At 31.7% G+C, this 15,444-nt stretch overlaps 1 protein-coding gene across 2 annotated transcripts; it reads left to right on the top strand.

Annotated features, from left to right (window-relative positions):
• The first annotated feature begins 218 nt into the window (after positions 1–218).
• On the top strand, positions 219–14,584 carry LOC136970772 (protein lin-28 homolog). 2 transcript variants are annotated; one of them, XM_067265228.1, is made up of 4 exons: positions 219–352; positions 8,422–8,528; positions 13,522–13,694; positions 13,847–14,584. In XM_067265228.1, exons 1-4 carry the CDS (start codon positions 337–339, stop codon positions 14,079–14,081), a joined length of 531 nt encoding a protein of 176 aa, XP_067121329.1. In that variant the 5' UTR covers positions 219–336; the 3' UTR covers positions 14,082–14,584. The 2 variants fall into 2 exon arrangements, with proteins under 2 accessions (XP_067121329.1, XP_067121337.1); XM_067265236.1 differs by lacking the exon at positions 219–352 and adding an exon at positions 5,196–5,460.
• Positions 14,585–15,444: the final 860 nt, after the last annotated feature.

The following is a 15,444-nucleotide window of genomic DNA, read 5'->3' on the forward strand; positions in this document are numbered from 1 at the left end:
ACTGACCGAGTTGTGAAAGATTTCAACCTCATGCTTCACTTAACAGTGAAATATATGCCGACCGACCAATAGGAGAGAGGAGCTTAATGCTTTGACCAATAGCAGCTGGATGGCACTCCTACTGAAGGCCAATCGACCCTTATCTCACGTTCAGAAAGTAGCCAATGAGCGGCGCTTAGCAATTCCTGTCCGCGTGCTTCTGTCTTGGCATTCATCTGTGTCTGGGAGTCAGTTGCTGCTCGGGCATCCACTGAGTCGTGGTTTTTTCTGTTTGTGTGGACATTTTGAAAGGTCAGTGTGGACGGGGAACGAGGAGAAAACATCGGAGTTCCCGACATGGCTGAGACAAATGGTGAGTTTTTATAAACTTTTTAAAATTGTAATTAAGTCATTTATTTATACAAATACCCGTTTCGTACTCTATTACCTTTGACCCTTAAGCACGTTTTTACTTACGCAGAGACCTAAAAAGAAAAGCATTGTGTTTTATTATTTGAAATTTATTTAGTGATACAACAATTTTTTTGAATACTAAAATTAATTTGCATGTAGGGGTTATAGTACTTGTTGGTTACCCTCTGGTCCCGCCAAAAGCTCTACTTTTACTGTGCACTAGCGCCCTCCATGGTTGACTTAACGAACTATTACAGAATGAATCTCGGGTTCAACTTGTTTTTTACACATTTTTTATATAAAAAAACGGTTTTACAATCTAATTTTCTTTGTGGATATATTTAAGTTTTATCGCAGGCATTTGAGAACAAAAAAAGAGAAATAAGAAATTACAGTTCGAAAATATTTTCTCAAACTTATAAATTATCAATAATTAAACATTTAATTAACATTTTTTCCCTATTTTTATAAAATTTTTAAAATTGTTTAATAGTTTTTAAAATTTAAAATAAGAATCATTTGTAAATCTAAGATGGCGTCTGTTGTTTTTAAATCCTTGTCTTTGTTTAAAGGGTGATTTCCAGTATTAAAATAAAACAAAATGTTCAGTTTTCTCCTAATTCAATATTATAAGTATTTTAATCATCTTTATTTTATATAAAAAGTTATTAAATTATAAAAATGAATTTTATCAAAACCTGTTGACTACTTTTATATATTCAGCCTTCTATATTCTCCGCCCCCAATTAACACTTGCACAATGATTGACGGTTGTCATGTCAACGGCCTCGCTCAGTTATGCGTGATTGGATCAATAATAATTAATTACGAATAAGACCGTTATTTACAGTGTAAAATTTTTAGTGAATCTCAATAATATTTCACATAAGAATAAACACGTTAGTCCTTCCTTTTTAAAATTTTAGATTATCTTTTAAAACTTTCATCCGGGATGAGAAATTATTTCGTCTTTTTGGAAGGTAAAATTTTTTTCTAGCAGAAGAGATAATCTATAGAAAAAAACATCTTTCCGTGGGAATAGAACTTGGGTTCCATTGTTATAGAACGACACAAACAACCTTAGACCAGGAACAAACAACTTGACCGTGGGGAAGAAAAACCCTTGAACCTTGACCCCTCATGTCCTGTCCTAGTTCATGGAATATCCGCTGAAATTCGGAGATATTCGGCATCTCATCTGTGTATCACTTTTCTGCATAAAGTTATCTGATGTAATATTCGATAAGGCGCTTATTAATCAATATAAATTGACGACGTTTTTTAATTAGTATCTGTCAAAAAAGGACCCAAAACAACCTAATTTTTGGCGTGGGCCTCTTTAAAGAAAGCTTACACCTGTCCACGCAGTCGTTAGATCTTTATCTGAACGATTGAATGTATTAACACCATTTTTCCTACTTTCTTATCGCACACTACTCGCAGTACATAAAAACAGCATCTGTCTATTCCAGTAGGTTGTCACGTTTGATCAGTTTTTTTCTACTCATTATCCGATATTTACCGAGTAGTTAATTGGCATGGGACATTTCTATTATGATTTTTTTTTCTTGCTTAAATAAGTATATAAGCTATTAAAAGTAAATAATTAAATCACGTCCGGTTGTAGTGATATAATAAATAGGTCAATCCTGGATGCATAATTTTACAAATTAAACACTTCGAAATTTCGAAAAATTAAACAATTTTCATTTTTTTTTTTTTAAATTATCTCTTCTGCGATTAGGAGTTTTCAACCAATTTATAAATTATATAAGAATTTGTGTGTTTTTAGCAACTGTAGACCCATTCTTAAGACCCTCATTCATCTTGAAATGGACAGTATACATTCATAGAATGAGCTAAGTTAGGACCTCCTAAGAGCCCAACGGAAACACTTGGTCTCCCTAAGGCCGCCTTTTACTTCGCACAGCTCCATAATTATTCTATAATAATTGGGAAGACTTAAAGATAGAGTGTATAAAATAAAACTAGACAAGAATTTTCCCTTTTAATAATTAGAATGGATGAGAATGGGTCATATCCTTAAAAGACGTTAGATTTAACTAGATCTATTAATTAACTTAGTTTAGGTAGGGCAGTGAGTATCTTATGCCGATAGCCAAGGGTATCTAGATTGTTATTATTGGCTCCTAAACCGATATCTGCAGTTAAGATGGGTTATATTGAGCTAGACTGAGTGGCATGTCAGTTTCTTGCACTTATAATTTGGATATTTTGATAAATCGATAATTTTTTTATGCTTATCTTATAACTTCTCATTACAGGCTGGTTTAATAAATTGTAAAGTATAAAAAACTTAGTTACTAAGTTAAAAGATAGGCCCTATTTAGAATATGGAAGACTAAAAACAGAAGAAATAATAATTAGATTTATTAATTATAGTCATTTTTCCATTTTCCGATTTTATCGTGGAATTTTAAAGAAAACTATAAAACGTTTGTCAGTATTTTTTTAATGGGTAGAAATTTAGGCTTTTGTCTATTCTAAGAATGCTAGTCCAAAATACTGTTAAATAAAACTTTAAAATTAAACAACATAGAGCGTACAGAATTACAGACATAGGTTCTTACATGGATCTATTTAAATATAGTTACATGTAAATAAATCATACGTTAAATGATATATTTATCAGTAAAATTGGCTATTGCAACTGTATGGTTTAAATAAGTGCGATGATAGCTTTGTTTTCAAGATAAATAAGATTATTTTGTTTTATAAATATTTATGGATAAAAATATCATAGTTTTGATTTATTGGTACAGATAAATTTTAAATGTTTTGTAAAATTAAGGTGACTTTTTTGTAATTACCAAGAGTTCATGACTTATATAAGATTTAAAATTTTGTTTGTTCTTTTAAAAATGTAATGCAATTCTGAAGCTACTATATTTTTTGCCGTATGTTCACTCAAGTCTAAACGTAACCTACAACTATGAGATTTAAATTATCAACAGCCCCCATCTAGATCTTTCATCTAAGTCGAATTAAGCGACATGGAAAAATCGATAAAAGAACCGAAGATGGAGGAGGTAAAACAACTAGTGAAAAGCAGTAAGAAATTAGGATTGGAGCTTCGTTCTTGAATTTGGTGAGTGACAAACCAACTTCATTGTCGAGAGTCGCAGACATTGTCATTTCTCTACTCAATATGCCAAACACGTATTACTGGCCAGGGACTTAGTGATAGGGGAGGATGATATCCGAGGCAGGTGGGGACAAGGGGGTCGATGTTTTAAAAGAGATCTCGAATTCTTATTATTAATTGGTTACGAGTTCTTTCAAAGCTTTTTCTTCCTCTTTTGTTCGTATATGTATTTGTATAACGTGAAGAGTCGCAGATATTTTTTCCTTATTAACAAAATTAATTTGATATATAATTATTGTTATATTTCTTATTGCCGATACGGGTATTTTAGAAAATTACTGAGAATCGATATAAATAAATTTTTTTAATTTAAGTAAGTGAAGATTGTGTTATTGTTAAGAAATTCGTGTTAGACATTATTATTATTAAATCAATCATAGAGAAGTTAAACAAAGCCAGCAGAATTTTTTAAACTAACCTATAATATTTTACTTTTTACCTTTATATTTCTCTATAGGTTAAGCATTTTAAATCTAGAGAAATGTTCTTGATTACCTACAATTTTTACTTAATATAGCTTATAAAAAATGAAATTACTCAGTTACATCAAGAAATTTAAAAATTATAATAATCTGTAACAAGACAATAGGCGACAATATTATTAGAAAAATATAACTTTATTGGGGACAAAACATCTTATACAACTAATTTTATTATTATAAAAAAACTGGATTAAATTTTATTATATGTCTACGATGTTCTGAAACATTTAAAATTTATTAATAAAAATTGAACTTTTATTCTAAGACATTGACTTTGTCAATAAAGTACAGAGAATGTTTCGCTATATATTAACAAGATGATTTTCTTATTAGATACGACGTAAAGTTGACAGATGATAAACTAACAATTTCAATAAAAATACAGTATATATATAAAATTGAAATAATATCAAAAGCTTTAGGTTAATATATGTTATCCAAGTTAAATAAAACAGGTTAGTATCAAAACTTAAACATTTCATTATCAATTATAAACTATGCGATTTATTTATCAGTACCTACAGGAACATACATTCTTGCCTATTTGCTTATCATAGAAAATAGAATCTAATTCTTCAGTTATCTAATTGTTTTTGAATTAGCTGGTTTTTCATAAATTTAATTTTTAAACATTATCATAACTATTTTATATAAAAACTACATAATTTATAGATTCTGGAATATCTGAATACTTTTATTAAATTTAATTAAAATTTTCAGATATCCAAGATTGTTCAGATCACCACAATACTATAATTTACTTTTAAATATATTTTAAAGTGATATATCAAATATATTGATGATTAATTTTAAACATTCAGTTTATTCTTTAGTTTGGTATTTCGTTTTTTATATTTTAATTTTTGAATATTTTCTTTGTAATGTTAGTAATTCACAAAGAAAATTGATTCCGAGATCTTTCCACGAGAGATCCATAATTATGGTCTGATAATCGAAATAATCGGCACTCAATTACTTTTCTAAAATATGTAAATTATTAGCCGATGCCTTAGAATGTAAGAAGCGAATATCGCAAATTTTCTTTACACTTCTGATAATTTAAACTAGAAAATAAATATCCCTGGTATTTCTCTTTATTTGCTTTCATAGCAAAATTTCCTTTGTTAATTACGATAATAATAATAAAAATTCCTCGTAAATGATCCAAATTTTCCCGTGCTTAATTCTCCTCATTATCATTAGAACTTTTAAATCGTCCGCTCTTCCTACGTAATCGAAAATTGACAGGTGGTTCAAGCTTCCTATTGGTGGTTGGGACGTACCGCCGCTGAGAATCTCCTCACGTGACTGTAGCGCACGCTTTTAAGTAAAAGTAAAGCATCCCGTTAGCAGTTATCCTTGAGGGAGTTTCTACGAAACGAAAGTGTCACGCTGGAGGTTCAGGGAGGATGTCTACAGGTGGATCGTAGTCTCTTTTTTAATTAACATTTAATTTTTCTAGAACTAATAGACAACGTATTCGGTTTTATCCTGTACGAATCGCTGTATGTTGTTGTTGTTGTTATTTTTAAGTAAGAAGGAAGCAGGTGGTAAGGTTGGGGAAATCTCTTATGTCGGACAAAGACGGAAAAAGTTGAACTAGTGCTGACCCGTCACGTGACTCCCCCTCCCCTCTTTGGTAGTATTGGTTCTGGCAACAGCTGCGTTGACCATCGCACGCCATTGTAGTTCGCTTTTGGAGAAGTTGTGCCGTGATCGGTACCGTTTTATACCAGCATAACGTCCCAAGCTGTTAGTAGAGGATCTTCGCGACGTCGAACTGGTAGGGAAAAATGATAAAATTAATTCTAAATCGTGAAACGTCATAGCCGAAAAGCACACCATCAGTTTTCCTCTTCTGACGGTTAGGCTTAGCTCCTCTGATCATCTTTCGCCTTCAAAACTTCTTTGGATTCGTTTAAGGTCTTACTTAACAGATTAACATCTCCGTTTCTATCTCCTCAACCAGTAAATTTAGCTTGAAATTAGAAAATCACTGTTCAAATTCTCCTACCGGCATTTTAAAACCATTGTCGTTAAGCCTAACCCGACAGGCGTTACTTATTTTGCGATTTCTAAAAGCGATTTTCTTCAAAAAATAATTATAATTGAATTAATCGTACTTCTATAAACATTTGTGTATTCGGCTGTCGGTTCTAAAATATTCTGTATACCGAAATTCAAAATGTTTTAAAGTTCACCAGCGTGCAATTTTTATCTTTAAAAAAAAACTAAATTTTGTAATTATACGTCGTAGAAATTGCATTTATCGATAAACAAATTTCGAAATTAGATCAATTCTGCAGATTCTTAACTTTTAGATTAACTTTCTTCAAAAACAACGGCCATAAATAGCTGTTTATTTCAATGGATAAGAGAAAAAATGCATTTAAAATGTCCGTTTTACCTGCAAGTTCCTCAAAAAGTTTTTGTACTTTGTGTTTTCCTTTTAAGATTTCATCAGGTTTATACTATCATTGCTTAGTGGCACACCAATTTAGCCCCAAGCTGTAATTTGTAGACCTGTGTCAGTATATCTTTTGATATGTGAGATTTTAGATAAGATGCCTTAATTGGGTCCTCTAATTAGTCTTTAGGTATAATTAAAAATAATGATTGTATCAATTTTCATTCCCTTTTCCAAGAAATGATAGATCTGAGCATCTATGTTCATTATAAATTTTGAAGAGTTGCCCATGAGCAATTATCCAAAGTGGTGTAAGAAACATATTCTAAGTTGTTACAGATTTTTGGTAAATCTGATTTTCAACTTCTACAGGTAGATTAACTGCCTATATAGTTTCATAAAGTTAAAAATATAACTATATTATATTTTGGAATTGATGAAATATTGACAATTCATCCATAAAAATGAGTTTCTTGTGTAGTGGTGCTTGTTCTAACTCAGCTTGATGAACTTTACTAAGAAATAAAATAGATTAATAATCTAATTTTAATTTTACTAATTTAATATTGTAATTCATATATCTAGCTATCAGTATTTATTAGCGGTTTAAGTTAGAGGTTTTAATTTTGTATTAAAACTTCAATAATTTAGAGCTTTATTTTTTCCAAACTAATATTAAAGATACAATAAGACTCAATTTTATATAGTGTTGAAAGTTCTTTAAAATAGTTTTTATTGTCATCTAAGAAGAGATTTTTTTTTAATCTTAATTCTTTACTAAATGTTAAATCATTGTATAGTCTATAATATAACTATTCTTTTTTTAAGTTTTAAAACAAAATCCTGTTTCATGCTTATAGCTTCATCAAAATGACTTTCATATCTTGGTTAAATTGGTGTATATTTTTCACTGAATGTTAATTCATAATGAGTAAATGTTTTTAAATTTCGACTTCCAGAAAACTTGCTAATCATTGTATTTTTTATTAATTTTATCCTCTTTTTACTCTAAATGTACAGTACATGCATGCTTTTATATAAAAAATGTCTCTTAAACAAGATACATATCAACTGATATCAAAATTAATTTTGGTATCAGTTGATCTTAATGTTTAACATTTTTTGTGTGACAACTTCCACACAATAATAATGGATTATAGCTTTAATTTTAAGAGTTAACTGTCATCTGAAATTCTAAAAGTAAGATCTTTAGTTTATTAAATAAGTAAATTAATATATATTAAGTGCACAAAGCTTTAGGCTCTAAATATAAATGTATATAATTTCTAGTATATATAGCTGTTATCTTAGTTCGTTCTCTTTTAAAATTCATCTTGGTTTTAGATGAATTTTAAAAGAAAAATTTCCATTTTTAAGTTTGCTAATTTTAAATAACAAAAACATTTTATTTTGACAAATACTTGATTATTGAAGATAATTTGTACGAATATCTTTATTAATTCCGTATATATTCATCCATTTATTTAATTTTAGTAAGTTAAAGTGTGTAATATTTTTCAAATTTAAGCTGTGATTTTTCTTAATTCTCAACTATCTCAACTATTATTGATTTTGTACGATTGACATCAAGCGTAACAGCAAACGAACTATCGATTGAACATACAATTACCTTCTTCCTAAATTGTTATAGTGATTTTGGACAGTTTGGAGCCCGTAGGAAGTTAAGAAATGAAAAACTAAAAAAAAATATTCGGACTCTCCTGAAGTTATCAAAAATATATTTTTCTTTCTGTACAAAGCACCGGATGGTAAATTCCACTTTATTGGCCAAAACGGGGGACTCGGGTTCTCAAGCAGCATACATCCCCTGACCAGCAGTGGGTCAGTCCCTCGGAGGGCTAGGATCCCTCCAGGGCTCCTAAGAGGGGGAAGAAAAACACCTACTTAGCCATACTGTGTTTATGAGACGTAGCATGGGAAAATTAATATTTTTTCTCTGTGTATTCCAACAGGGGGGTCGACGGGGCGCAGGACAGGAAGATGCAAATGGTTTAATGTCGCTAAAGGATGGGGTTTCATCACACCGAACGACGGAGGACCAGATATCTTCGTTCATCAGGTAAGTAACCAATTTCCTTATATTAGTCGAGTCGGTATAGATGGTAGCTCTCCTAATTACCTATCACTTGGACGGTAGTTAAGTCAGGTGTCACAGCTCAACATTTGTGTCATCTCTCGACTTTCACCTGGTCGTTTCTGACTCCACCAGATTTTCTTCTGCTTCGATGTTATCATTCGGTATTTACGGGGAAGTGGAGCCTTTAAAATATAATTTTTGGGACAGCTCGAACGTGTTTGTGTCATGTTTATAACACCTCGTCCGCTTTTAGGCAATTGAAAGAGAAGAGTAAGAAAGAGAGGGTGTTTCGAACTAATAACGGGAATTGTTTGAAATCAATATAGAAAAAGGTAACAAGTTTCTGTTTTTCGTTTAGTCGGCTGTCGTAAATTTTATAAATTCGTTTTTCTCGGTAATAATTGTCGACTGAGAAGTGAGAAATTCGCTTATTCTTCAGATTGTGTAAATAACCGGGTTGGATCGCTGAAAGCCTTTTTTCTATCTGTTTGCATTCTAAAAATAGTATATATTCTAAGAAATTAAAGTTTTCTCTTCCTTATAAATTTTCTATTATTCTACAAAGTGCTTTTTTTACTTTACAACATACTGTTTGACTGGCGCTATTCTTTTATTTTCGCTTTGTAAAATGAGATTTTTCTATTCTAGACTTTACTGCAACAAATTAACCCGAAATTCTTTGTTATTACAAAATAAGCTCTTATTAGCTTTCTTTAAATAGAAAGTTTTTTTGCAATTTTTTAGTTTTACAGATTTAAATTTTCTTATAAAGATCTTTCCTTGTTTAGACAATGGCGTGACACGTATTTTTACAAACTTGTATGCTAAAAAGATTTCTCTTCACAAGTTAGTTTATAAAACTCAATGTAAAAACTAATGATATTAAGATTATTTCCTGGTAATGCTATAAAGCGGGGCCAGGGTATGTGCGTTTGCACCTTAAAATAAATAATTGAATTGAAATTGAATAATTGAATTAAGATTATTTGCTAATTTCCTTTCTACTGTTTCTTACTATCATCCGACAAGTCAACTAGTCCTGTTATGTTCAACGTGTTTTTGTTAGCAAGCTGTTACATTTACATGGAGAAAAAAGAATAGATATTACATCATGTCTTGCTCCGTTATTAAAATTTAATTTATGCTTAAATCTTGCAGTTTTTTCTCAATAAACTCAACTTAGTCTTTTCACGTTAATGCTAAGTTTTTGTATGTTTACCTGATATAAATTTTGTAAAATATTGTTATCGTCTATAGAAAAATAAGAAATAATTACATAGAATTTGTTAATATGAATCAATGCCTTAAAATTATTTCTTTAAAAAATTGATAGTTTAAACTTTATAGTAATTTTTCATAAACTTTTTTTGTTTCTAATTAAAGTAAATTTTAGCTATCTATCAATTATCTAAAATAAAGCACACATTTATACCTTTATAACTTTCGCGATGCTCTTCAAATGATTCATATTAGGAACCGAAGTTTACTATGATTTTTATTAATTTGTTTCTAAGTAAATGCATAATAAGGATAATCTTTGTATCTCTTATGATTAATCATACAAATCAGTTTTTTCTTTAATTACAATGACTGCCTTTTTATTCTTTCGGTAATTTTCTCAAATATGCAATATCTCCATCAAACCGATAATTTACAGTAATATCTATCATATGTTTAGTTTATTACTGCAAATATACAATTACAGTACAGTAAGACATTTGAATTAGTGCTGATCAAAAATTTGTTCTATTCGTTATGAATAATGAAAATTGTTATTTTTTAAAAAATGTTTCCGAAAATAAATTACTTGGATTCATTATCTAGATTAAGTTCCGATTCGTGTTTTATTAGATTAAACAAATTAGTGTCTTTACCCTCTCGAGGGTAGAGGTTAAGGAGAATGCCTGGCGGAAGCAGTCGATCCATTAGTCACATCAAGACGTTAAATGTCGACATCTTCAGGTGGTCGAGATTTCGGGCCTTAAGATAGCTCCTATCCCCGCGCGTTCCTATGTCCAGAGGGGCGCTTTTGTTATGAAGCCCGTCGCCAGGCAACGAGGACGAAGGGGTCGGAAGGGGCCACCGAATCAATGAAAGGGTTGATGTCCCGTTGTGGGGTGTGCTAAAACATTACTAGTTTCGCTGCTCATTTTTTCCCTCCTCCGTTATATTGGACCGTGGCTCATGTTAGCTTTGGACATTGCCAGATCTTTGATTGATGTGGACTATTTTTAATATCCTGAAGTTTTTTTCATTTTTTCCTATTGGTCGTGATGATAAAAGATTCGCTTAGATTTCCATCAAGGCCGTGATGAAATCTAGAAAAAAGAAAAAGTTTGCTGGGATTCATTATCTTAGATTAAAAGACGAAGAGCGAGAGAGTGAATTGAACTCAGCAGCATCTGGTCGTTTCGAATGATGTAATGGGAGTAAAGTCGAAGAAAGGATCACATACTTTGCTTGAGTTATGGGTAGGATATTCGAATGCGATGTATAAAAAGAAAATCGTGACCATTAGTCAGGAAGTATGTGTTTACACGGATGTTAATATTTGTAGGAATGCGATTTCCATTCTCTGTTATGTCGGTTGCCGGTTATGAATGGTCACAATGGCGATGCAGAATAGATTTGGAATGTTGTAAAAGTAACTTTGTTTCTATTCGCATCGACAATAAAAATATATTGTGTGTATGTAATGAGATGGTTTTTAACGATAGTTTTAAGAGACTCATTTCGAACCTATTTTGGCTGTATCATGTCTCATCTGTCGTGAATCGCAAGTAGTAAGAATTTAATTGACGCAATTTTTAAAATTTCTTCAGGCCATTCATTTTTAATAATTGTACTATTGTTATAAGAAGTATAAAGCTTTTTGTATGTCAATTTTGTTCATTTATATTGATACTCTGAAAAATAAAACGAAGGAACCAATTTAAAATCATATCGAAAATTAGATTTTGTTGTACAGAATTATTCCTCGAAAACGTTGCTTTTGTACTGTACATATATACAGTACGTCCTCAATAAAAGCAACATGGTGATGTATGAGATTAATGTTTTAACTGAAATAAGAATAAATCAGTATTTTTTAATATAAAGAGCTAGTTTGTTTTTATAATTCAAATTATAATCTAGAAAGAAAATCGTCTATTATAATAAACTATTTAGTGTGTAAAATTAATTGTTAGTAAAGTTTTTTCTATTGCCTTTTGTAGCCTTAGATGCATTACTGGTAGAATACAAATAACAATCAATTTAACAGATTTCTTTGACAATTTATAATTAGTTTATTTTTTAATAATTCAAGTCTACTAAGAATTGAGCAAAATAAGAGTTAACACTGTAAAAGTCATAAAGATTTGATGCGATCTGATAAGTTGTTTCATACTGATCAGTTCGATTTATTTTAATGCATTACATTAGATATTTCGTTATCGACTTATTCGGTTAACTCATGGTTACTATCACTTAAAATTAGACATCGTCCGTAGTTTCGTACTGAACAGTACTAGAACTATTAGTTCATTTGTCAAGCTTATAAATTGGCAATAAAGAAATATAAGTAGAACGGAAACGATTTTATGAATTTCTGATTATTCGGAACAAAATCATCATTAAATTCTCGTTTAAGATAGAAATTTTATCAGAAAATAATCATCACGATTTAGACTAAGTCGGAGATTCATTTTGTCATTTAGACGAACTTACACCAATGCCAAAATTGAAAAATTAGATAATAGGCCAAATTTTCTGGCTCACACGATTTGGTTTAGTTTATAAACTAAACGTCAAACTTTCAAACTTATAATATAATTTATATATATATATATATATTTAGAAATTAAGTTTTCTTTAGATGGAAGTAACTTATTCTTCCAATTCTATACACAGACTCACCTATTTTTCAACGAAATTTAATTGTAAATAGGTTAATTTTCAGCGTTGTTTGACTTTAATCTGAATAACAATAACGGACTAAAATTACAGAAATTTCAGCTTCCTTTGTTAACAAGAAATCGATCTTCTCTTTATTTGGATCAAACCTCTTTTTAAAGAATTTTTTTGTTACTTGCCTATTAACAGGAGCGCTCTTAGTATTAATATTTCAAGATTTCAACTTTTCAAATCATTTTCGACAAACAAAGATGTGGGACCGTTTGACTAAAATAACAATTGCGGGAAAGATCCTTGATAATTCGAATAATCTTAACTTGTTATCATAAGTAAAGGGAGGATAATTCGAGAAGTTTGTATAAGCTAAATAGTTTTGTTCCGAATAACAACAGCCCCGTAATTAAAAAAATAACTTAATTGGTGGTCTCCTTCCTGTAGCAGATGATAGAATTAGGTCTGCAGATTATATTCCAATCAAAATGCCACTCCGATAATTTAATCGTTCTTTAAAAACGAAAACATTTGTTTCAACCGTAACAAGATCCTCGAATAGTTTAAAACAAAAAAAATGAGGGAAGCGTATTGATTGTACGCAGTCGGTCATCAAGCCACGTTTATTCCTACGAAAAGACTCCTATTAGACATTCTAAATTGCATTTTAAACGACGGAGAGTTTCTGACTGCGTGACTTAAACCTGTCATTAAAGTGCAATTTTGCTCTTATTACAGTCAATCAGTTTACCAGAAATCGATTTAAACTTTTTGATTTTTGATATAAAATATCTGTTGGTGTGGGTTTTTCTTCCAGTTTTTGCACCGTTTCGGATATAAGGTTCATTAGAAATGGCTTTTAGTCTCGTTACGGGGGCGTTTTATTTTAATTGAAAGAAAAAAGGAACGAGAGAAGTAGGCGTTACTTAACTCCGCCCACGTGCCCCACCTTTTCAGTTTTATTACCAAATATCGATCTGTTGGCGGGAGCCATCTTGGACGTCAAGATGGTGGCCGCTCTACAACGCGAAACTCGATATTTTATAAGCGTTTTTTTTATTTTATATATTTTTCTCTCGTGGTTTTGCAGTCGGTGATACAGATGCCCGGTTTCAGAAGCTTGGGCGATGAAGAGGAAGTGGAGTTCGAATGTAAAGTTTCAGATAAAGGACTGGAAGCGACAATTGTCACAGGTCCTAGCGGCCAGGATTGTCGCGGTTCGCATCGCAGACCTATGTCCAAAAAACGATTCAGGAAAATCAGGTAAGCAACTTTTCCAATATTTTTCATGTTTATAAATTTTCAGTTTAGTAAGTCATTACCATTTAATATTAAAAAACCAATGCGAGTTCGATTTCTCCCGGAGAAAGACTTGCGATATGCGAGATTTACGTGCTGTTTTTCTTACTTTCCAGGTGCTATAACTGTGGAGAATTCGCCAACCACATAGCGGCCAAGTGTACTCTGGGTCCGCAACCGAAAAGATGTCATCATTGCAAGTCCGTGGAGCACTTGATAGCGGAGTGTCCTTTACGAGAAGAGAAGAAAAAAGGTGGAGGAAAGGCCAAAAACGGAGACAGTACTAATAACAATAGCAGTAAAGAAGAAACGAATCATCGGGGCGAGGGGGAAGTAACAGAGGGGTTGTAGGGAAACCGGGCGAATGATGTCACGACTCCCTCACGCAGTCCGAGTGTGTCACTGGTTTCATACAGTACAGTCATCTCAGTCCGCCCACAGTCGAAATCAAAGTCGCGAACAAAACAAATATGCGACAGACTAAAATCAAATACTGCGGCCTCCGCCCCTCTTAAATGGGGGGTGAGGTGGTAAACACCACCGACAGGCATCACCGACTCAAAAAACAAAAAAATATATATGTATTCATTTCGGAGTTAAAACTATATACATAATGAAAAAATACTACAAATAACTATTCTCAGGGGTTCGAATTTCGCCGGGGGTTTTAGGAAGAAAAAAATTATATTTGTGTGTTTTTTAAAGTGCTTTTTCTCGCCTTCCCCCTTGGCGGAGTTCTGTTAATGTTTTTAATTTATGAAAAGGAAAAAGTGGAAGATAATTACTAAACGTAGGAGTGTTTGTTGTATTGTGTGTCCCGTTGTTTACCCATCGAAGGAACTGTCCTTTGCGCGTTGTGATCACATCAAGAGTTCCTAGGAGAGTGATCCACGAGATCACCCTCTCTAACATATCAGTCTTGGAAGGCATTTAAAACTTTATTTTTCTTTATCGTTTTTTATCCTCCCTTATTTCGTTTCTTCTATTGAAAGCAGCATTAACCAGTACACACTGCCAAAACAAAAGTCAAAATAACACGAGGTTGGTTAATAGCCGCACAGACCCAATGCACAAGGACACAAATCCAAAAAATTTATTCTCGCCCTAAGACTGGTTAGCGCTCGCTTCTTTTATATATATGTTTTTTTAATTGAATTGTTTTCTCTGTGATCGTGTTCTGTTTTCGTCATGCTTTTTGCTATATTCATTGCCTTGCTTATATTTTTCCTTTTTTGGATCTTATTTTTGTTCGTGTGATCACTTGTACAATTTTCTCATATACTCATTTTCTTCTATAATCCTTATTTTAGTATCGATTTCTCCCAGGATCTTCCATTTTTTTTTCTTAGGTTTATCTATCCATATTTTGCTCCTGTGTTCTATTTTTCTCTCTAGTTTTGCCAAAGTGTATGTATCCCTGTCGGGGCTGGTGCTTGAGCTCAGGGACATCGTACTCAAGTACGTTTCGAGAATCAAAAAAACACAAAAAATATGGGAGATTATACTATTAACAAACTTGGTCTTCCCAAAACTAGTCTCATAGAGTTTTCTTGCAGACGTGTTTTTTTAATCAAAGAAAGAAAGAAAAATTGTACACGGGCGCAACTCATTGTCGAGTGAGTGCTTTAAAAGAAAAATCTTTTTGTATAGAATGTTGTTCATTTACATGTTTCAATTTATATGAAATAAAGAAGTGGTATGATAATATAAAAAA

This window comes from Centruroides vittatus, unplaced genomic scaffold (genome assembly GCF_030686945.1).
Source record: "Centruroides vittatus isolate TY-2023 unplaced genomic scaffold, ASM3068694v2 contig_1050, whole genome shotgun sequence".
Lineage (NCBI taxonomy): Eukaryota > Metazoa > Arthropoda > Arachnida > Scorpiones > Buthidae > Centruroides > Centruroides vittatus.

Coding starts and splice junctions, on each gene's coding strand:
- LOC136970772 (XM_067265228.1), top strand. Junction 8,529..13,521: donor CAGATATCTTCGTTCATCAG/GTAAGTAACCAA, acceptor GTGGTTTTGCAG/TCGGTGATACAGATGCCCGG. Junction 13,695..13,846: donor AAACGATTCAGGAAAATCAG/GTAAGCAACTTT, acceptor CTTACTTTCCAG/GTGCTATAACTGTGGAGAAT.